This window comes from Bos javanicus, chromosome 23, assembly GCF_032452875.1.
Source record: "Bos javanicus breed banteng chromosome 23, ARS-OSU_banteng_1.0, whole genome shotgun sequence".
In the NCBI taxonomy this organism is placed as follows: domain Eukaryota; kingdom Metazoa; phylum Chordata; class Mammalia; order Artiodactyla; family Bovidae; genus Bos; species Bos javanicus.
Window position 1 is genome coordinate 4,265,880 of NC_083890.1, and position 24,245 is coordinate 4,290,124.

At 37.8% G+C, this 24,245-nt stretch overlaps 1 protein-coding gene across 2 annotated transcripts in view; it reads left to right on the plus strand.

The window, feature by feature from the left end:
• Positions 1–24,245, plus strand: part of COL21A1 (collagen type XXI alpha 1 chain) — a 234,742-nt gene that overhangs the window by 150,278 nt on the left and 60,219 nt on the right. For both annotated transcript variants that reach the window (XM_061397807.1, XM_061397806.1), the window contains 4 exons: positions 9,968–10,021; positions 10,502–10,553; positions 11,124–11,179; positions 11,303–11,356. In XM_061397807.1, the coding sequence (XP_061253791.1) occupies positions 9,968–10,021; positions 10,502–10,553; positions 11,124–11,179; positions 11,303–11,356 (216 nt within the window). The remainder of the gene's footprint in view (positions 1–9,967; positions 10,022–10,501; positions 10,554–11,123; positions 11,180–11,302; positions 11,357–24,245) is intronic.

Consider the following 24,245-nt stretch of genomic DNA (forward strand, 5'->3'; position numbering starts at 1 on the left):
AACTCTCAAGAGTCTTTTCCAATACCACAGTTCAAAAGCATCGATTCTTCGGCTCTCAGCTTTCTTTACAGTCCAACTCTTACATCAATGCATGACTACTGGAAAAACCATAGCTTTGACTGGATAGACCTTTGTCAGCAAAGTAATGTCTCTGCTTTTTAATATGGTATCTAGGTTAGTCATACTTTTCTTCCAAGGAGCAAGTGTCTTTTAATTCCATGGCTGCAGTCACCATCTGCAGTGATTTTGGAGATCCCCAAAAAGAAGTCTGTCACTGTTTCCATTGTTTCCCCATAATTTGCCAGGAGATGGGACAGGATGCTATGAACTTACTTTTATGAATGTTGAGTTTTAAGCCAACTTTTTCACTCTCCTCTTTCATTTTCATCAAGAGGCTCTTTAGTTCTTCTTCGCTTTCTGCCATAAGGGTGGTGTCATCTGCCTACCTTAGGTTATTGATATTTCTCCCAGAAATCTTGATTCCAGTTTGTGCTTTATCCAGTCCAGCATTTTGCATGATGTATTCTACATATGAACTAAATAAGCAGGGTGACAATATACAGCCTTGACGTACTCCTTTCCCTATTTGTTGTTGTTCCATGTCCAGTTCTAACTGTTGCTTCTTGACCTGCATACAGATTTCTCAGGAAGCAGGTCAGGTGGTCTGGTATTCCCATCCTTGAAGACTTTTCCACAGTTTATTGTGGTCCACACAGTCAAAGGCTTTGGCATAGTCAATAAAGCAAAAGTAGATGTTTTTCTGGAACTCTCTTGCAATGGATGTTGGCAATTTGATCTCTGGTTCCTCTACCTTTTCTAAATCCAGCTTGAACATCTGGAAGTTCATGGTTCATGTACTGTTGAAGCCTGTCTTGGAAAATTTTGAGCATTACTTTGCTAGCGTGTGAGATGAGTGCAATTGTGCGGTAGTTTGAGCGTTCTTTGGCATTTCCTTTCTTTGGGATTGGAATGAAAACTGACCTTTTCCAGTCCTGTGGCCACTGCTGAGTTTTTCAATTTTGCTGGCATATTGAGTGTAGCACTTACACAGCATCATCTTTTAAGATTTGAAATAGCTCAATGGAATTCCATCACCTCCACTAGCTTTGTTTGTACTGATGCTTCCTAAGGCCCACTTGACTTCACACTCCAGGATGTCTGGCTCTAGGTGAGGGATCACACCACTGTGGTTATCTGGATCATGAAGATCTTTTTTGTACAGTTCTTCTGTGTATTTTTGCCACCTCTTCTTAATATCTCCTGCTTCTGTTAGGCCCATACCATTTCTGTCCTTTATTGAGCCCATCTTTGCATGAAATGTTCCCTTGGTATCTCTAATTTTCTTAACGAGATCTCTAGTCTTTCCCATTCTGTTGTTTTCCTCTATTTCTTTGCATTGATCACTGAGGAAGGCTTTCTTATCTCTCCTTGCTATTTTTTGGAACTCTGCATTCAAATGGGTTTATCTTTCCTTTTCTCCTTTGTCTTTTTCTTCTTTTCTTTTCTCAGCTATTTGTAAGGCCTCCTCAGACAACCATTTTGCTTTTTTGAATTTTTTTCTTGGGGATGATCTTAATCCCTGCCTCCTGTACAATGTCACGAACCTCCATCCATAGTTCTTCAGGCACTCTATCAGATCTAATCCCTTGAATCTATTTGTCACTTCCACTGTATAATCATGGAAATAATGTTACTTCTCTGCAATTTGATTTTTATTCATATGCATTTTTTTCCTTCTGGGCTGTTCATCTTTTTTAAGAATGATTTTTATATGCATGTCATAAATTCTGTGAAAATAATTTTCCTGAATTATATTATGTGTTTTAATTTGTTTTTTAGAATTTTAGTCATACAGAAATTTAAAATATGTATATATATAATATATGTATATGTACATATATATAAAGTTTTACTTCTTTTCTCCTATATTTGTATCTGTATAGAAAGATTCAGCATTCTAACATTTTGAATACAATTATGCATGATTTAATTTTTAAAATTTCTATTATTTTATATTTTAATCTTAAAAATTTTTGGTATTTGGAGTAAAGTTAGATGAGTATTCATATTTTTACCTTTCTTTTTCTAAAAGAATAGCCAATTACTGCAACAGTATTTATGAAATTTCACTTTTTCTCCATTTATTTTAAAAACCATTTCTAAACCAATTCACAATTTCTAAATTTCCATTTTCATTTGGGTCCAGTGTTTTTGGCTTTCCACTCTGTTCCACTTATCTGTCTACATCTTCTCCACGGCCAAATTGTTTAATTATTGTCACTTCATAATGTGATTTAATATTGGCAGGCCTAGTACTTCTTCATTACTCTTTATGATCAAAATTTTCCTGGCTATTCTTACATGCTTATTTTTCCACATAAAGTCCTGTATCTTTTTTTTTCAATTTTTAAAAGAGGTTTCTATTTCTATTTTAATGAGGATTCCTTTGAATTTATGGATTAATTTTAGAGGCACTAACATCACTTCAGTATTGAGTTTTCCTATTCAGGATTGTGATTTACCTTTCTTCTCATTTCAATCTTAAAACTCAATGGAATAATATTATAATTTATTTTGTATTGGTTCTCAACATTACCTAAGTTTATATGTAGGAATTTTTGTCTCTTTTGGTCCTATTATAAGTAGAACATTTTCTTTAATATATTTTTATATTGGTTATTGCTTATACATATAAAAACTGTTTTGTATGTTAATTTTTAAAACAGCAATTAACTGATTTCTCTTATCAGTTATTTCAAGGTAATAGGTATATTGGCAAATAGAGATATAATCATAAATAAATATATTTTGTACTCTTCTTTCCAGGTTTTACCTCTTTTATTTTTATATTTTGTCTTAATTCATGGGCTAGTAAAAACTGGCAGAAAAACATTAAAAGCAGTGGTGATACAAGGCAACTTTGTTTAAAAGTTTTGCACAGTCATAGTCTCTTTTAGTCCAGATTTGTGGTTCTTTTGGTAGAATAATTCTCTCAACAGCAAATATTTATTTGTAATTTTGTATTGTTGACTTGTGATTCTGGCCTGTAGCATCATCCACAGTTTTATTTTAGTCATGGCCATTTCTGCATTCACTGGTTAGTTAATAATAAGTAGCAGTTTCTTTTTATTAAACCATCATGTCCAGCTTGAGAGAATGTTTTGAAGCAACTTTTAGTAATTTAGAGAATTTGAGAATAGTTTTTCATGTTTATGGGGTTCTCAAGGCAAGAGTACTGAATTGGTTTGGCATTCCCTTCTCCAGTGGACCACATTTTATCAGAACTCTCCACCATGACCCGTCCGTCTTGGGTGGCCCTACACGGCATGGTTCATAGTTTCATTGAGTTAGACAAGGCTGTGGTCCATGTGATCAGATTGGTTAGTTTCCTGTGATTGTGGTTTTCAGACTGTCTGCCCTCTGATGGAGAAGGATAAGAGGCTTATGGAAGCTTCCTGATGGGAGAGAGACTGAAGGGAAAATTGGGTCTTGTTCTGATGGGTAAGGCCATGTTCAGTAAATCTTTAATCCAATTTTCTGTTGATGGGTGGAGCTGTGTTCCCTCCCTGTAATTTACATGGGCCAAACTCTGGTGGAGGTAATGAAGATAATGGTGACAATGGTGACCTCCTTCAAAAGGTCCCATGCATGATGCCCTGCTACACTCAGTGCCCCCAGCCCTGCAGCAGGCCAGTGCCAACCCACCCCTCTGCTAGAGACTCCTGGACAGTCACAGGCAAGTCTGGTTCAGTCTCCAGTGGGGTCACTGCTCATTTCTCCTGGGTCCTGGTGTGCACAAAGCTGGGCAAAGGCTAATAGAGTTTTGCCAAGAGAACGCACTGGTCATAGCAAACACCCTCTTCCAACAACAAAAGAGAAGACTCTACATATGGACATCACCAGATGGTCAATACCAAAATCAGATTGATTATATTCTTTGCAGCTAACAATGAAGAGGCTCTATACAGTCAGCAAAAACAAGACTGGGAGCTGACTGTGGCACAGATCATGAACTCCTTATTGCCAAATTCAGACTTAAATTGAAGAAAGTAGGGAAAACCACTAGACCATTCAGGTAAATCAAATCCCTTACCATTATACAGTGGAAGTAAGAAATAGATTCAAAGGATTAGATTTGACAGAGTGCCTGAAGAACTGTGGACAGGTTTGTGACATTGTATAGGAGGCAGGGATCGTGACCATCCTCAAGAAAAAGAAAAGCAAAAAGGCAAAATGGCTGTCTGAGGAGGCCTTACAAATAGCTGTGAATAGAAGAGCTAAAGACAAAGGAGAAAAGGAAAGATATACCCATTTGAATAAAGAGTTCCAAAGAATAGCAAGAAGAGATAAGAAAGCCTTCCTCAGTGTTCAATGCAAAGAAATAGAGGAAAACAATAGAATGGGAAAGACTAGAGATCATTTCAAGAAAATTAGAGATAGATACCAAGGGAACATTTCATGCAAAGATGGGCTCAATAAAGGACAGAAATGCTATGGACCTAAGAGAAGCAGAAGATATTAAGAAGAGGTGGCAAAAATACACAGAAGAACTGTACAAAAAAGATCTTCATGATACAGATAACCACAACGGTGTGATCCCTCACCTAGAGCCAGACATCCTGGAGTATGAAGTCAAGTGGGCCTTAAGAAGCATCACTATGAACAAAGCTAGAGGAGGTGATGGAATTCCAGCTGAGCTATTTCAAATCCTAAGAGATGATGCTGTGAAAGTGCTACACTCAATATGCCAGCAAATTTGGAAAACTCAGCAGTGGCCACAGGACTTTAAAAGGTCAGTGTTCATTCCAATCCCAAAGAAAGGCAATGCCAAAGAATGCTCAAACTACCGCACAATTGTACTCATCTCACATGCTAGCAAAGTAATGCTCAAAATTCTCCAAGTCAGGTTTCAACAGTATGTGAACTGCAAAATTCCAGATGTTTAAGCTGGTTTTAGAAAAGGCAGAGGATCCAGATATCAAATTGCCAGTACCCATTGGATCAAACGAAAAAGCAAGAGAGTTCCAGAAAAACATCTACTTTTGCTTTATTGACTATGCCAAAGCCTTTGACTGTGTGGACCACAACAAACTGTGGAAAATTCTCCAAGAGATGGGAATACCAGACCACCTGACCTGCCTCCTGAGAAGTCTGTATGCAAGTCAAGAAGCAACAGTTAGAACTGGACATGGAACAAGACTGGTTCCAAATAGGGAAAGGAATACTTCAAGGCTGTATATTGTCACCCTCTTATTTAACTTATATGCAGGGTACATCATGAGAAACACTGGTCTGGATGAAGGACAAGCTGGAGTCAAGATTTCTGTGAGGAATATCAATAACCTCAGATAGGCAGATGACACCACCCTTATGGCAGAAAGTGAATAAGAACTGAAGAGCCTCTTGATGAAAATTAAAGAGAGTGAAAAAGTTGGCTTAAAGCTCAACATTCAGAAAACTAAGTTCATTGCATCTGGTCCCATCACTTCATGGCAAATACAATAGGAAACATTGGAAACAGTGACAGACTTTGTTTTTTTGAGCTCCAAAATCACTGCAGATGGTGACTGCAGCCATGAAATTAAAAGATGCTTGCTTCTTGGAAGGAAAGTTACGACCAACGTAGACAGCGTATTAAAAAGCAGAGACATTACTTTGCTGACAAAGGTCCATCTAGTCAAAGCTATAGGTTTTCCAATAGTCATGTATGGATGTGAGTTGGACTATAAAGAAAGTTGAGCACTGATGAATTGATGCTTTTGAACTGTGGTGTTGGAGAAGAATTGAGAGTCCCTTGGACTGCAAGGGACTGCAATCCATCCTAAAGGAAATCAGTCCTCAATATTCATTGGAAGGACTGATGCTGAAGCTGAAACTCCAATACTTTGGCCACCTGATGCGAAGAAATGACTCATTTGAAAAACCCTGATGCTGGGAAACATTGAAGGCAGGAGGAGAAGGGGACAGAAGAGGATGATATGGTTGGATGGCATCACTGACTCAATGAACGTGAGTTTGAGAAAGCTCCAGGAGTTGGCAATGGACAAGGAGGCCTGGTGTACTGTAGTCCATGGGGTCGCAAAGAGTCGGACACAACTCAGCAACTGAACTGAACTGAACTGACTGAACTGAGAATGGTTTTTAGGGGCACACACTTGAGTTGTTCCTTTACAGAGGCTGTGTTTTGACTGAACTTCTTTCAAAGGCCTTCTCCAATTTCTTAATTTGCCTATTAGAGATGGGGGTTAAAAGGTGTATTCTCCCTATCCCAGTATTTTTAGACTTGGTCTATTCTTTTAATTGCAACTTGAAAACTGGCTGATTCTTTTCTGTACTGATCTCTTTTATAGTTACCTTTTCAAATGTAGCCAATACCAACTGATTCCTGATACTGTCATTCTTTTTTTCAGTTCTTTAGCTAAGTTCATTGGATGCATTCTTTGCCTTTACAGTTAATTACAAGCAAGGTTTTCACCAAATATTCACTGCATTACACAAATCACTGTATTTCCAACCTCCAAAATTTTTCAGTGGCCACTACCTAGCCTCAGAGCCACCGCCATATTTATTTTTTTTAAATATTATTATTTGGCAGCCTCTTTTTGCTAGTAGATAAATTTTTATATTAATCAACGTAGGCTAACCTTTCCTGCAGTAACTGATGACTCAACTGCTTAATGGCAAACATAGCAGCATTTGTCTTTCACATTACAGAACCATTGTAGGTAGACACGGGCTTACTTTTACAACTTCTTTGCTACCTATTACTCTTAAACCTTGGACGCTACTTGGCTGAGTGTATTGGGTTTGAGTTTCCCTTTCTTGTGCTTTGTATTTTGTAGATATTGCCTTAGTAATCTCCAAGCATTTTACTGTTTCTCTGCTCCTCCCCTCTTCATTGCTGGATATTAATATGGATGCTGTGCCTTTTAGTTTTACTTAAAAATCTTGCTTATGCACATTGAGGGTAGTTTTGTCCAGATTTTATGTTTTCTTGGTTCCAGTGTGGGTTAATTTTCCTGGTCTTCTCACTTCATCTTAGGTTGGTTTATCTTATCTCCAGGAAAATATCACCAGTTTGAAGACGGTGTCTTCTATAAGTAGTCAGAGAATGGAATTCTTAGGTGGGACTAGGTTCACCCTTAAAGGGAGTTCAGTTTACCCTTCTTTTTGTACTTTTATTAAGTACTGATTAGTCAGCTAAATTCCATCTTATCAAGAGTGTATCTTGTCTACCTGACCTTCAACTCTTGTCTCAATTCAGATAGGTAGTTCTCTCACCTTTATGCTGGAAATGGAAAAATGGGGTAGTAAGGTTGCCGGGGACCAGCCCCGGCTGATCCAGGGTATTGGAAGGAGAGACGGCGTAGGCGAAGATCAGGAAACAACTGCTTAATTAAATGTTAATTAAGGATATAAAGAGTAATAGAATGACGATAGCTCAGTAAAATTCAGTGAAGAAAAGAGGCTGAAATAAGGATAGCTCAGTGAGGAAATTCAGTGGAGAAAAGAGGCTGAATAATTCAGCCAGAAGGTAAGAGAAAGAACGACATGGTGAGACCAAGTTTCGGTGAACAAGGCCCGCACTTTATTTTCCAAAGCAGTTTTTATACCTTAAGTTATGCATAGAGGATAATGGGGGAAGGAGTAGAGTCATGCAGCAAGCCAGGCTTTCTTCCTGCAAACTTATCATATGCAAAAGCTTAGGTGATTTGCATCATCTTCTGGCCCGGAGGCCTGTTAACATTTTAAGACCTTTTCTTCAGAAAACTTATTTTTCTCTAAAGGTGATTGGTCAGGAGCCACCCTCCAAAAGCATTAGATAAAGTTGCATTCCTACAGGGTAAAGGTGTGGTGGGCTATAACAAGAAAAAGAATTAACTCAAGGGTCCCAGGTTACAAACATTAAAGCTACTACTTACACCAATTATATTAATCAATACACTGCCAGGGACACAGCAGGTAAGGGATATGGAAACTTAGCAGCAAACATTGGCCCAACAAGTGAAAATCCCTTCACCAATACAATTTCTAATCAATCTTTTAACTACTCAAAAGAATCTGTGTTTAGACAGTTTAGAATATCTCCTGCCTCTCACAGTTGGGAGGCTCTGAACAATCACATGTGGCCGGAAAAACCTATTCAGGCAGGCTAGAGGATTTCCAAAGGAGTTTGTAGGTTAAACACTGTCACACCCAGGAATTATTAACTGGAGCTGTAAGCTAACTCTTTTTTCAGAGAGGTAGTGGGGGACAGCCCCCCGTAAAGTCAGAGGTGTAGGTGAAAGCACAAAGCAGAAAGTAGGCAGACTCTGGTTTTGGGGGTATATGCTCGAGAATTTCCAGGGCGACTCCTGAAGCTCGATCCCGCCTTTGCGTATGCCGAGCCGCCTTCCTCATGACCTTTGTCATGGGCGGAGTTCCTCACACTGGCAGTGATAGAATTCCAGTTGAGCTATTCCAGATACTGAAAAGTGCTGTACTCAATATGCAATATGCACTCAATATGCAATATGCCGGCTCCCGGCATAAGGTAACCATGTGATTTGGTGACTTGGAATTTAGGGTGGAAAGAGTAGCCTTTCAAGGGTTCTATGCCTTGAATAACTGTCAACTCTTTAAAACGTGTGAATAAACAACCTTCATTAAAATTGCAATTTTTAAGAGTTATATCTATCACAGATAATTGGTCACATCTTCTTCTCTCTCTACCAGACAGCTAAGGAAATCATAAATTTTTTTGTATGCAGTGTCTTAATTTGCCTAAATAAACGTGAATTAACCTAAATCTTGCTGAGTGAGCCATTGGGCTTCTCTTGAAACTCTGTCTTGACAATTAAGATTTTTGAAGGTAAGACAGCAGCACTAAGTCCCACAGAAATAAGTATTAAAATTATGCCCACCAAATATCACACTGTTGTGATTTTCTCCATCTCTCCTCTTCTGGAGATCACATAGATCCTTCCCTCTTCATGCTGCTAAATCGCTTCAGTCGTGTCCGACTCTTCGCGACCCCATGGACTGCAGCCTACCAGGCTCCTCTGTCCATGGGCTTTTCTAGGCAAGAGTACTGGAGTGGGGTGCCATTGCCTTCTCCGTGAGGATAGAGACTGTACCTTTTTTCCTGTTTCCCTGGTTCGCAATAACAACATCATTCTGGTGGGGAAAGCAGACCAGTTTTGGTAGCCTGGTAGGAAAGGTGGATCTTGCATTTACCTAGGTTGGGGGCGGGAGGACCCTCTCTGGAGGGAATGCTAAATGGGTATATATGAGTGAGACAGGAGGCTCTGGTAGACACATATGAATATACACCTGCTTCCCTGGTAGCTCAGTAGTTAAAGCATCTGCCAGCAATGCGGGAGACCTGGGTTCGATCCCTGGGTTGGGAAGATCCCCTGGAGAAGGAAATGGCAACCCACTCCAGTATTCTTGCCTGGAGAATCCTATGGACAGAGGAGCCTAGTGGGCTACAGTCCACTGGGTCACAAAGAGTCGGACACGACTGAGCGACTTCACTTTCACTTTCACAAACAATTTACTGAGATCTGCAATAGGAGAAAAATCCTCCACAGAATCCCAGACTTTCATCTCAGGTCTATCTGCACTGAGCTGGGACCTCAGAGGACGGCTCTCTCTGGAGAGTGTTAGCCCTCGGCCATTTCCATTACCTCCTAGGTCTTGCCACATAAAAGCCTAAGTGTTTTTAGAATGGATGACTGCTCTCTAAGGTTGGGTAAGGACTGTTGATGAGATTCCCCTGTCCTCTCATATTCTCCTTCTCTGATTATAAATGAAACTCTGCTAAAAGAGGATTAGTCTTTTATAGAGACAGGGTTTTAGTGTGATGTATATTTAACTGTGTGCAGATTTGTTTCCAATAGATTTTGTCAAGAATGAGGTAGAAGAGTATATGTTGATATTTTTAGGCTGAAATGTGTTTTCTTTAATTAATTTGTTTTATTTTCAGGGTGACCGTGGACTTCCTGGTTTTCCTGGGCTTCATGGAATACCAGGATCGAAGGTTGAAGAAACCTATTCTTTATAAAATTAAGCAATGTTGCATTTTACTTCAAATTGAAATAACTATGTTATAAATGTGCTATCAATAAATGCTCATATATTAAATGACTAGGTTAAGATTAGTATATAGTTTACATAAAGCTTTTACAAATTTCCTTTAAAATTTTAAGCCATAAATCTATAGTGTTGTAAATCTTATAGTATTTAAAAGTTGATGAGTAACTTTGATTATACAGAAATTCTCTTAACTTTTATCATATAAAGCCCTGTTAGAGTATCAAATGCCCTCACTTTTCCTTGCTTTTGCTTTATAAAGCCTGGGATATAAGACTTTTGTAAATAAATTTTAAACATTTTATTTCTACTTTACTTTGATGTTAGCATATTAAACTCTGTTGTGTATAATTGGTGTTTTTCTTTAATCTATAAGAGAAATACTAAATACTTCTCTAAAACTCAGGATTTATATTTTGTCTTTTAGGGTGAAATGGGCCCCAAAGGAGATAAAGGAGCACCTGGATTTTATGGCAAAAAGGGAAGTTTAGAGTATCATATTGAACTTTCAGTATAATGGAAATAGAAAATTGGAATTTCAGTCCCAGTCCACTGTTCTGGCAATTAGCTTTTTTTCACCTTTCTCTGTGGGGTTTATTCAGAACAACGAAATAATGGAAAAATGACTATTGACTGTTATGCTTGATTTTCTATAAGAATACTTTGTGTTATTGACCCTTCTGAACTTTCAAAATATTTATAGAGAGAGATTACTTGGAAGTAGTAGCTGTTTAACAGCATGTCCATGGAGACTCTTATTTTTTCTCACTGAAGGGAAATTATGTTCTCTCTATATTTAAGATACACATTTCTTCTTAATTCTGCCTAGATGTGGTTTCTGTGTTTAGATGCTTGTAATAATTCTGCATCCATCTTATTCTCAACGTCATGTGTGTCCTGGTAAAATAATGCCGAAAGCTGCGGGGCCAACACAAGCTGTGGTTCCATGCATTCTATTAGTCCTTGAGGACATTATCTTTCTTTCCTATTTAAGTTTGAGTTGGAATTTCAAAACCTTGTAAAGATTGTTTTTGTTTGTTTTTAAAAACAGGGCGCAAAAGGTGAACAGGGGAACGCTGGCTTTCCTGGCCTTCCTGGACGTGCTGTGAGTTTGACGGAAATTTTTCTTAAGTATTCTACATTAAATAAAATTTATCCTGTACTATCTTCTTTTAAAAAAGAAACATTAGTGCAAAAATATGTTAAAATACTTGTCCTTATTTTCCAGGGAGAACCTGGAAGACATGGAAAGGATGGATTAATGGGTAGTCCTGGTTTCAAGGTAAATACCACAGAAAAGATTTCTGTAACTAGTGAGTGAATATGAGAAAAATGTACAGATACTAGACTTTTGTTTACATGTGACATTGGTATAAAATGAATGAACTAAAAGTTGTAATTTAAAGATCGTAATCAATTTATTTTGAATATATCATGAATTCTTATGTGTTGGAAATAAAATCCCAGGATATTAGAAGCTCCTTCAGTGAGCCATTCAGATAGGTTTGTTTAGTGGATCTGAGCCGCAGGTACTTAGCTGTGTCTTCCAAGGGATTTGACTTTGTTTTCAGAGAGTAGGGGAATGAATCCTCAACCCTAACAGTTTTTTTTTTTTTTAATTTAATTTTATTTTTAAACTTTACAATATTGTATTAGTTTTGCCAAATATCGAAATGAATCCGCCACAGGTATAGCTGCATTCCCCATCCTGAACCCTCCTCCCTCCTCCCTCCCCTACCCTCCCTCTGGGTCGTCCCAGTGCACCAGCCCCAAGCATCCAGTACCGTGCATCGGACCTGGACTGGCGACTCGTTTCATACATGATATTATACATGTTTCAATGCTATTCTCCCAAATCTCCCCACCCTCTCCCTCTCCCACAGAGTCCATAAGACTGATCTATACATCAGTGTCTCTTTTGCTGTCTCATACACAGGGTTATTGTTACCATCTTTCTAAATTCCATATATATGCATTAGTATACTGTATTGGTGTTTTTCTTTCTGGCTTACTTCACTCTGTATAATAGATTCCAGTTTCATCCATCTCATTAGAACTCATTCAAATGTATTCTTTTTAACGGCTGAGTAATACTCCATTGTGTATATGTACTACAGCTTTCTTATCCATTCATCTGCTGATGGGCATCTACCCTAACAGTTTTAACCTTAACCCTGGTAACTTGTGTGATATGAATATGGGAGAATTAGAGTAAGAAGAATGGGGAAATGCCAATCACTCATCAATCCTGAAAAAACTCAAAGGCGCATGCTCCTATGATGGTGGGTGAGCACCATCTTATTCTTACATAAAGACGTTTTTCTGGGTCAGTTATCAAACAGAAACAGCCTTTTTATAGTGTGACCTATTAAATAGAAGGACATCAGGGACGTATATATATTCAAGTCAATATATCTGGAACAAGCCAACAGTCCACGTCATTATTCTGCTGTGTGTGTGTGTGTTTGTTTTGATACCTAGGAGAGAATTTGTGTAAATCCGTCAGCGAGCAAGACCACTGGGTCAAGCGTTGGATTAGAGATGTCATCATGTTTCCTAATGGTCACAACTTTGAAGGCCTCACTTGCTCAAAAATTCAGTTCAGATTTCCTTGATCTATAGGTGTTTTCTTTTCCTTTGGAAACATTGTCCATTTTTTCACTTAAATTTATGGAAGTTCTCCAAATGTCAAGTGATTCCTTAAAGATTACAGATAGTGCTTCCTGGATGTACAGTATAGGGCCCTGTTTTCAAGAGTTCAATCATGTGTTATTAATTATATTTGACTAGTTTTGTGTTTTATTTCCTATTTGTTTATTGATTAAGCCAGTATCTATTTATACTTTATAGGTACTAGACATACAGAAGAGAACAAAACTCTCATGGGTTTTATAATCTAGTCTTTTGATGTTTTTAGACAACACAGATTCTTCTATATACACAACTTGGAGAGTTTGCACATAAGTATGTACACTGTACCATCACCACAATTGACGGTATAAACATATCTGTCATCTCCAAAAATTTTCTTCCTTCCCCTTTATTATTGTTTATTACTTTTTGAAATATGAGCACAATGTAAGACCTACCCTCATAGCAAATTTTAAAGTTTACAAAGCAGTATTGTTATCTGTAGGCCCTAAGCTGTATTGTACAGTAGATTTCTAGGACTTATTCATTTTGCATAATTGAATCTTTGTATTCTTTGACCAATACTTCCCTGTTTCCCTTTCCCCGGCCCCTGACAAAAACCAGTCTGTTCTCTGCTTCTATGAATTTGACCATCTTAGGTTCCTCATGAAAATGGGACCGTGTAATGGTTATCATTTTACATATGCTTATTTCACTAGCGTATGTCCTCCAGGTTCATCCATGTTGTTGAAAATGGAAAGATTTATTTCTTTTTTGAGGTTGAAAAATGTGTGTGTGTGTTTATCTGTCTCACATTTTTAAAGTCATTCATCTGTCGATGGACATTAAGCTTCTTCCATGTCTTGGCTATTGTGAATAATGCTGCAATCAACCCAGTAGTTTGGATATCTCTTCAAGGTTTTCATTCTTTTTGTTATTTATGCAGTAGTGATATTGATGGATAATATACAGTTTTATTAATTTTTTGAGGAACCTCCACCTTGTTTTCTATAGTGCATGTAGAAAACATCCATTTACATCCCTATAATAGTGTACAAGGGTTCCAGTTTTTCCAAATTCTTGCCAGCACTTTTGTGTGTGTGTATATAAATATACTTATAATAACACCAACCTGTAAGAGATGATATCTCATTGTAGTTTTGATTTGTATTTTCTTGATGATTAGTGATGCTGAGTACCTTTTCATTTACTTGTTGGCCATTTGTGTGTCTTCTTGGAGAAGTGATTACTCAGTTCCTTTGCCTATTTTTAAATGGGTTATGGGGTTTTTTTTCTGTTGAGTTGTAGGAGTTCCTTATATATTTTTTGTATTAACTCTTTATCAGATATATGACTTGCAAATATTTTCTTCCATTCCATAGTATGCCTTTTCTTTTCATCTTGTTGACGATTTCCTTTGTTGTGCAGAAGCTTTTAAGTCTGATAAAACCCCCGTTCCCTACTTCTGCCATCTGTGCTTTTGGTTATATGAATACTAGGATTGTTTTTTGCTTTTACAGAAAAATGCCATTAGGGTTTTGGTAGGGATTGCATTGAATGTATAGATCATTTGGGGTTGAATAAACATTTTAACAATATAAAGTATTCCAAGCCATGAGCTAGGAATGCCTTTTCATTAATTAATTAATGTCTTTAATTTCTTTCATCAATATTTTATCATTTTCAACATTCAAGTCTGTCACCTCCTTGGCTTAGATTATTCCTAAGCATTTTATGATTTTTGATGCAATTTTAGGATTATTTTCTTAATTTCCTTTGTAGATGGTTCATTGTTATTGTATACCATGCACTGATTTCTATATGTTGGTTTTGTACTCTGCAACTTTACTGCACTTGTTAGTTTTAGCAATATTTTATATAGTCTTTAGTGTTTTCCTTATGCAAGATCATGTTGTCTACAAACAGAGAGTTTTATTTTTCCTTTCCAACTCAGATATTTTTATTTTTCTTGCATTACTGCTCTGACTAGTACTGTCAGTACTATGTTGAATAGAAGTGGTGGATTGGGCTTCCTTGCCTTGTTCTTGATCTGAGAGGAAAAATCTTCACCTCTTTACCATTGAATATGATATTAGCTGTGGGCTTTTCATGCATCTATGGTCTTTATTGTGTTGAGGTAAGTTTCTTGTAATTTGTTGAGAATTTTTGTCATGAAATGGTGTTGAACTTCATCAAATGCTTTTTCTGCATTTATTGAGATGATCGTGTGATTTTTATCTTCATTCTATCAATGTGGTATATCCATACTGAACTGTCTTTGCATTCCAGAGATAAATCCCACTTAATCATGATGTATGATCCTTCTGATGCACTGTTGAATTCAGTTTCCTAATATTTGTTGAGACTTTTTGTATGCATGATCATGAAGGATATTGGCCTGTAGTTTTCTTTTCTTGTAGTGTTTTCTTGGGCTTTATTTGATACTGGCCTATCAAAAGTTTGAAAGTGTTCTGTCTTCTTTTTCTTGGAAGGCTGTAAGGTGGATTGGTATTAATTCTTCTTTAAGTATTTTGAGAATTTACCTCGAAATACTGTGAAGTCATCTGTTCCTGGGACTTTCTTTATTGGAAGGCTTTTGATTGCTTATATAGTCTTCTTTATTTGTCATTGGTCTATTCAGGCTTTCTGTTTATTCAGTCTTGGTAGATTGTAGGAATTTATCTTTTTTTCTAGTTTGTCCAGTTCTAGTTTGTCCATATAAATTATTCATAAGAGTTTGACCCTTTAAAAAATTTCTTTTGAGTCAATTGTAACTTTGCCCTTTTTATTTCTGATTTTGAGTCTTGGCTATTATTATTTTTTTCTTAATTAGTCTCATAAGGGGTTATTCTTTTTCTTTTTTTCAAAAAATCCCAACTCTAGCTTTGTCTTTTTTTTATTACTATTGTTTTCCTATTCTCTTCTTCATTTATTTTTCTTCTAATTAATTATTTCCTTCCTTCTGCTAGGCTTCAGTTGGTAAAGAATCCACCTGCAATGCAGGAGCTGCTGCTGCTGCTAAGTCACTTTAGTCATGTCCAACTCTGTGTGACCCCATAGACGGCAGCCACCAGGCTCCCCCATCCCTGGGATTCTCCAGGCAAGAACACTGGAGTGGATTGCAATGCAGGAGACCTTGGCTCAATTCCTGGGTTGGGAAGATCCCCTGGAGAAGGGAACAGATACCACTCCAGTGTTCTGGCTTGGAGAATTCCATGGACGGTATAGTCCATGGGGTCACAAAGAGTCAGACACAACTGAGAAACTTTCACTTTCACTTTCCTTCTGCTAACTTGGGCCAAGTTTGTTCTTCTTTTTCTACTTCCTTGCCCTTTCTGATATTAATCTAGGTGATACATGCACATGTATATACCCACAATTGTAAACTTCAGTTTACTCTTTTTAACAGCATGTTGATAAATAAGTCACGTATCATACATTTACTCACTTGATGTATAAAATTCAATGGTTTCTAGTATATCTACGGAGAAGTCAATGGCACCCCACTCCAGTACTCTTGCCTGGAGAATCCCATGGACGGAGGAGCCTGGTGGGCTGTAGTCCATGGGGTCACTAGGAGTCAGACACGACTGAGCGACTTCACTTTCACTTTTCACTTTCATGCATTGGAGAAGGAAATGGCAACCCACTCCAGTGTTCTTGCCTGGAGAATCCCAGGGACGGGGGAGCCTGGTGGACTGCCATCTATGGGGTCACACAGAGTCGGACACGACTGAAGTGACTTAGCAGCAGCAGCAGCAGCAGTCTATCTACAAAGTTACTCAATCAACACTACAGTTTAATTTTAGAACATTTTCATCACCTCAGAGAGAAACCCACTGGCAATCACTTTGACTCTACACGTGGATATCACCATCTGGTGGTGTACTGACATCACCATAGTCAGTACTGAAATCAGATTGATTATCTTCTTTGCAACTGAAGATGGAGAAGCTCTATACAGTCAGCAAAAATAAGACCTGGAGCTTGTGGCTCAGATCATGAGCTCCCAGTTGCAAAATTCAGGCTCAAATTGAAAACCAATGGCTTAGGGAAAACCACTAAGCCACTCAGGTATGACCTAAATCAAATCCCTTATGATTATACAGTGGAGGTAACAAATAGATTCAAGGGACTAGATCTGTTAGACAGAGTGGCTGAAGATTTATGGACAGAGGTTCATAACATTGTACAGGAGGTGGTGACCAAAATCATCTCTAAGAAAAAGAAATGCAAGAAGGCAAAGTAGTTGTCTGAGAAGGCTTTACAAATAGCTGAGAAAAGAAGAGAAGTAAAAGGCAAAGGATAAAGGGAAAGATATACTTAACTGAATGCAGAGTTCCAGAAAATAGCAAGTTTTAGTAGAGGTGAGAAAGCCTTCTTAAGGGAACAATGAAATAAAAGAAGAAAAAAAAATAGAATGGGAAAGACTAGAGATCTTTTTAAGAAACTTGGAGATACCAAGGGAATATTTCATGCAAATATGGGATCAATAAAGGACAGAAATGGTAGGGACCTAATAGAAGCAGAAGATATTAAGAAGAGGTGGCAAGAATACATAGTAGAACTGTCCAAAAAAGCTCTTAGTTACTCAGTTAACTGTGATGATGTGGTCACTCACCTAGAGTCAGATATCCTGGACTGTGCAGGCAAGTCGGCCTTAGGAAGCAAAACAAAACTAATAGAGGTGATGGAATTCCAATTGAGCTATTTAAAATCCTAAAAGTTGATGCTGTTAATGTGCTGCACTCACTATGCCAGCAAATTTGGAAAACTCAGCAGTGGCCACCCTGCTCCAGTATTCTTGCCTGGGAAATCCCATGGACAGAGAAGCCTGGTGGGTTACAGGCCCTAGGGTCACAAAGAGTCAGACATGACTGAGCAACTAACACTTTCACAGCAGTGGCTGCAGGACTGGAAAAGGTCAGTTTTCACTCCAATCCCAAATAAAGGCAATGCCAAACAATGTTCAAATTACTGTATAGTTGCACTCATCTCACATGCCAGCAAGATTATGCTCAAAATCAAGCATAGGCTTTAACAGTACATGAATGGAGAACTTACAGACGTATAAACTGATGTAGAAAAGGCAGAGGAACCAGAGATCAAATTGCCAACATATACTGGATCATAGAAAAAGCAAGGGAATTCCAGAAAAACATCTACTTTTGCTTCATTGACTACACTAAAGACTTTGACTGTGTGGATCACAACAAACTGTGGAATATTCTTAATGAACTGGGAATACCAGATCACATTACCTGACTCCTGAGAAATCTGTATGCAGGACAAGGAGCAACAGTTAGAACCTGACATGGAGGAATGGTTCAAAATTAGGAAAGGAGTATGTCAAGGCTGTATATTGTCACCCTGGTTAATTAACTTATATGCAAAGTACATCATATGAAATGCAGAAGTGGATGAATCACAAGCTGGAATCAAGATTTCCAGTAGAAATATCAATAACCTCAGATAAGCAGATGATACCACTTTAATGGCAGAAAGTGAAGAAGAACTAAAGAGCCTCTTGATGAAGGTGGAAGAGGAGAGTGAGAAAGTTGGCTTAAAACTCAACATTCAGAAAACTGAGATCATGGCCTTCAGTCCTATCCCTTCATGGCAAGTACATGGGGAAAATGTGGAAACAGTGTCAGATTTCATTTTTGGGGGCTCCAAAATCAACGTGGATGCTGATTGCAGCCACGAAATTAAGAGATGCTTGTTCCTTGGAAGAAAAGCTTTGACAGACCTAGACAGTGTATTAAAAAGCAGAGACATTACTTTACCAACTAAGTTCCTATAGTCAAAGCTATGGTTTTTCCAGTAGTCATGTAAGGATGTGAGAGTTGGACCATAAAGAATGCTGGGCATGGACGAATTGATGCTTTTGAACTGTGATGCTGAAGAAGACTCCTGAGAGTCCCTTAGATACAAGAAGAACAAACCAGTCAGTCCTAAAGGAAATCAACCCTGAATATTCATTGGAAGGACTGGTGCTGAAGCTGAAGCTCCAATACTTTGGCCACCTGATGTGAAGAGCCAATTCATTGGAAAAGACCCTGATGCTGGGAATGACTGAAGGCAAGAGGAGAAGAGGGTGACAGAGGATGAGATGGTTGGATGGCATCACTGACTCAATGGGCATGAGTTTGAGCAAGCTCCAGGAGATGGTGAAGGACAGAGAAGCCTGTCGTGCTGCAGTCCATGGGGTCGCAAAGAGTCGGACACGAGTTAGTGACTGAACAACAACAACAACATACTCAACCCCTCACCTACTTCCTTTCCACATGAATTTGCCCATATGGACATTTCATATATATTGACTCATATGAATCACGTGGTCTTTTGTGGTTCATCCCTTGGCCTATCCTAACATTTGTGAGGTTCTTTGATGTTTTGCCCTATATTAATACTTTATTCCTTTTCATTGCTGATAATATTTCATTGTTTGAATATATGGATATTATTCATTTATCAGTCCATAGACATTTGAGTTGTTTGTAATTTGGGGCTCTTATAAATAGTGCTTTTTGAACGTTTGTGTACAAGTTTTTGCATGGACATGTGTTTCCATTTCCCTATATTTCTGATAGTGAACTATCTGGAGAATATAATTATGTTTAACATTTTTAAGTTAGTTCACTCTTGATATTTACTTTCTTGCTAGGTCCATGCTACCCTTAATGTTTAACTTTGGTTATGTCCTGAATTTTCTAATTAGTGTGGATCTTCTAATATAGTTAGGTTAATTTCTTCTTGTCTGTTTGAAACTTTTTACTGGAGTCATTCACAATTTTTTAAAAGTCTATTTAATTAAAAAGATAGACTTTATTTCTTAGAGAAGTTTTAGGCTCACAGCAAAACTGATCAGAAAGTACTAAATGTTTCCATATACCTCCTGCCCCCTCCTCCTAGATTTCCCCTAGAATTGACTTCTCATACAAGAGTGGTGCATTTTTTTTTAACAATTGATGAATTACATTTACACATCCTATCACTCAAAGTCCATAGTTTACATTGGTGTTCATGCTTGATATTGTACATTCTGTGGGTGTGGTCAAATGTGTAATCACGTATCCACCACTACAGTCTCAAACAGAATAACTTTACTGCCTTAAAAATTCTCTGTTCTCTACTTATTCATCTTCCTCTTCCCCTAGCCTCTGACAACCACTAATCTTTTTACTGTCCCCAAAGATTTTCCTTTCCAGAATGTCATAGAGTTGGAATTATATTGTGTGTAGTCTTCTCAGATGGGCTTCTTTTACTTAGTAATATGTGTTTAAGACTCCTTCGTGTCTTTTCATGACTTGATAGTTCATTTGTTTTTAGTGCTTAATAATATTCTTTTGTCTGAATAGTCTGCAGTTTATGTTTACTTTTTGGATGTTTCAATAATGAATCATACCTAATTTTTTCTGACCTTATTAAAATCTGTTTTCTTCCTCCCACCCAGCTTTTTGTTTTGGAATTTTTCAGTCATACAGAAAATTGAACCACATAAATATATGAGTATCTATTTCTAAATTTTGTTGTTGTTGTTGAGCCACTGGAAAATAAATTAGACTCCGTGCATTTCTCTCCTAAACATTTCAGCTTATATCTCCTAAGTGAAAGTTGCTCAGTTGTGTCTGACTCTTTGTGACCCCATAGATTGTATAGCCTGCCAGGCTTCTCTGTCCATGGAATTCTCCAGGCTAGACTACTGGACTGGGTAACCATTCCCTTCTTCAGGGGATCTTCCCAACCCAGAGACTGAACCCAGGTCTCCCACATTGCGGGCAGATTTTTTACCATCTGAAACACCAGGGAAGCCTGTATATCCTAAGAATATTTTAATTCCATCATGATGTTCAAGAGATTTAATGTCAATACAATACTATTTTCTAATATTCAAATTTTTCTAATTGTTTAAAAACAGTGTCCTAAATAGCTATTTTTACACTTGATACAATCAATATCTGTGCATTGATTTGGTTGTGTATTGGTCAGGGTTGCTCTAAAGAAACAATATCAATAGGATGTATGTATGTGTGTTTATATTGTTTATATGTGTCAATATATAAATGTATATTTGTATATCAAAATACATATTTATGTTTTCATGTATGTGTGTATATATTTTATATAGAGAGGGATAAAGAGGTGTTGGTGAGGGAAAGGGTGAGGGAGAGGGAGGGATGGAGACTGATGAATTGATTCATTCATTCATTCAAAGGAATTGTCACATGTATTCATGTGGACTATGCTTTCTGTTACTATAGTTTTGCTTCTTACAATGTCAAGTAAATATAATCATATAGTATTTAAGGCTTCCCAGGTGGTGCAGTGATAAAGAATGTGCCCGCCAATGCAGGAGACTCAGGAGACGGGGGTTCAATCCCTGGGTCAGGAAGATCCCTGGAGGAGGAAACGGCAATCCACTCCAGTATTTCTTGCCTGGAAAAATTCCATGGACAGAGGAGCCTGGTGGGCTGCAGTCCATGGGGTCTCAAACAATTGAATCTGACTGAACGACGGAACACATGCACACACACCATATTTAGTGGCATGGATCTATGACAGTTGGTTTCTTCATTTATCAGCTGATGAACATTTGAATTGTTTCCTATATTTGGCATTTATGAATAATGTTGATATGAATATGCTTATACACATCTAGATTGGACATGGTTTCATTTCTCTTGGGTTGATACCTACTAGAATTGCTTCATTGTATGATGAGTGTATGTTTAACTTCCTAAGAATATCCAAAACTATTTTCCAAAGTGATTGTATTATTCTCTATTACCATCAGCAATTCAAGAGAATTCTACTTTTACCACATCCTGCCAACACTTAGTATTTGGTATTTTAGCTCTTTTATTTGGTACATAATAGTATCTCATATGGTTTTAGTTTGCATTTTTCTGATGACTGACAAGGTTGGCATCTTTTTATGGGCTTCTTGGCCATTTGTATATCTTCTTTTGTGAAGTGTCTATTCAAAACATTTGGCAATTAAAAAAAAACTTTGGGTTGTTTTCTTATTAATGAGTTGCAAGAATTCGTTGTACAATAGGTCTTTTATCAGACATGTATTTGTGAATATTATCTCCTGACCTTCAGGTTGCCTTTCATTTTCTTAATGGTGTTATTCAGTGGGAAGAAGTTTTTAATCAGGATAAAGTCTAGCTTCTTAGAATTTCTTTTTGCTTATGTCTTTGTATTGTATTTAAGAATCTTTACCTAACTTAAGGTCAGAAATTTTCTCTTTTCTTCTAAAACAAAATATTTTCAAATGTCTTAAATGCATATATAAAATGTCATAGTTTCTAAGATTGTACCACCATAGCTTACAAATGGTGTGATCACTCACCTAGAGCCAGACATCCTGGAATGCAGTCAAATGGGCCATAGGAAGCATCACTATGAACAAAGCTAGTGGAGGTGATGGAATTCCAGTTGAGCTATTTCCAATCCTAAAAGATGATGCTGTGAAAGTGCTACACTCAATATGCCAGCAAATTTGGAAAACCCAGCAGTGGCCACGGGAAGGGAAAAGGTCAGTTTTCATTCCAATCCCAAAGAAGGGAAATGCCAAAGAATGTTCAAATTATCGCACCATTGTACTCATCTCACATGCTAGCAAAATAATGCTCAAAATTCTCCAAGCCAGGCTTCAACAGCACAAGAACCGTGAACTTCCAGATGTTCAAGCTAGATTTAGAAAAGGCAGAGACCAGAGATCAAGTTGCCAACATCCACTGGATCACTGAAAAAGCAAGAGAGTTCCAGAGAAACATCTACTTCTGCTTTATTGACTATGCCAAAGACTTTGACTGTGTAGAACCCAACAAACTGTGGAAAATTTTTAAAGAGATGGGAATACCAGACCACTTGACCTGCCTTCTGAGAAATCTGTATGCAGATCAAGAAGCAACAGTTAGAACTGAACATGGAACAACAACTGGTTCCAAATTGGGAAAGGAGTCTGTCAAGACTGTATATTGTCACCCTGCTTATTTAACTTACATGCAGAGTACATCATGCAAATGCCAGGCTGGATGAAGCACAAGCTGGAATCAAGATTGCCGGGAGAAATATCAATAACCTCAGATATCAGATGACATTACCTTATGGAAGAAAGTGAAGAACTAAAGAGCTTCTTGATGAAAGTGAAAGAGGAGAGTGAAAAAGTTGGCTTAAAATTCAACATTCAGAAAACTAAGATCATGGCATCCAGTCCCATTGCTTCCTAGCAAATAGATGGAGAAACAATGGAAATAGTGAGAGACTTTATTTTCTAGGGCTCCATAAGCACTGCAGCTGGTGACTGTAGCCATGAAATTAAAAGACACTTGCTCCTTGGAAGAAAAGCTATGACCAACCTAGACAGCATATTAAAAAAGCAGAGACATTACTTTACCAACAAAGGTCTGTCTAGTCAAGGCTATGGTTTTTCCAGTAGTCATGTATGGATGTGAGAGTTGGACTCTAAAGAAAGCTGAGCACTGAAGAATTGATGCTTTTGAACTGTGGTGTTGGAGAAGACTCTTGAGAGTCCCTTGGACTACAAGGAGATCCAACCAGTCAATCCTAAAGGAAATCAGTCCTGAATATTCATTAGGAGGATTGATGCTGAAGCTGAAACTCCAATACTTTGGCCACCTGATGCGAAGAACTGACTCACTGGAAAAGACCCTGATGCTAGGAAAGTTGGAGGTGGGAGGAGAAGGGGACAACAGAGAATGAGATGGTTGGATGGCATTGCTGACTCAATGGACATGAGTTTGAGTAAGCTCTGGGAGTTGGTGATAGACAGGGAAGCCTGGCGTCCTGCAGTCCATGGGGGCTCAAAGAGTTGGACACGACTGAGCTACTGAACTGAACTGAGTTTACAAATTTAGTTCTATGATCCATTTTGATTATTTTAATTCCTGTGTGATATAAAAGTTAAAGTTCTTTTCTTCCCTTTTCTCCCTGGAGACCTGGTCATAAAAAACCATTTATTGCAAGGTTTTCATTTCCCATAGAATTACATGAGCATTTTTGCTAAGTATCAATTGATCAATATATGTGTTAACTGATTTTTGAACTCTAGATTCTGTTTTACTCATCTATGTGTGTGCTAAGTCACTTCAGTGGTGTCTGATTCTTTGTGACCCCATGGACTGTATCCCGCCAGGCTCTTCTGTCCATGGGGATTCTCCAGGCAAGAATACTGGAGTGGGTTGCTATGCCCTCCTCCAGGGGATCTTCCAAACCCAGAAATCAAACCCATGTCTCCTGTATTGCAGGTGGATTCTTTACAGTCTGAGCCACCAGGGAAGCCCAGAATAAGTCTTGAAATTAGGTAGTTTAAGTCTCTAAATTTGTTTTTCTTTTTAAAATTGTAATAAATTATTGAGGTTCATGTAAACTTCACATAAGTTTTAGTATAAGCATGAAATTTTCTAACAACAACAACAGAAACTTCTGGGGCTTGTTAAAGAAATTTTTTAGTTTGAAGTACTTTTGTATTTACAGAGAAGTTATAGATAAATAGTACAGTGAGGTTT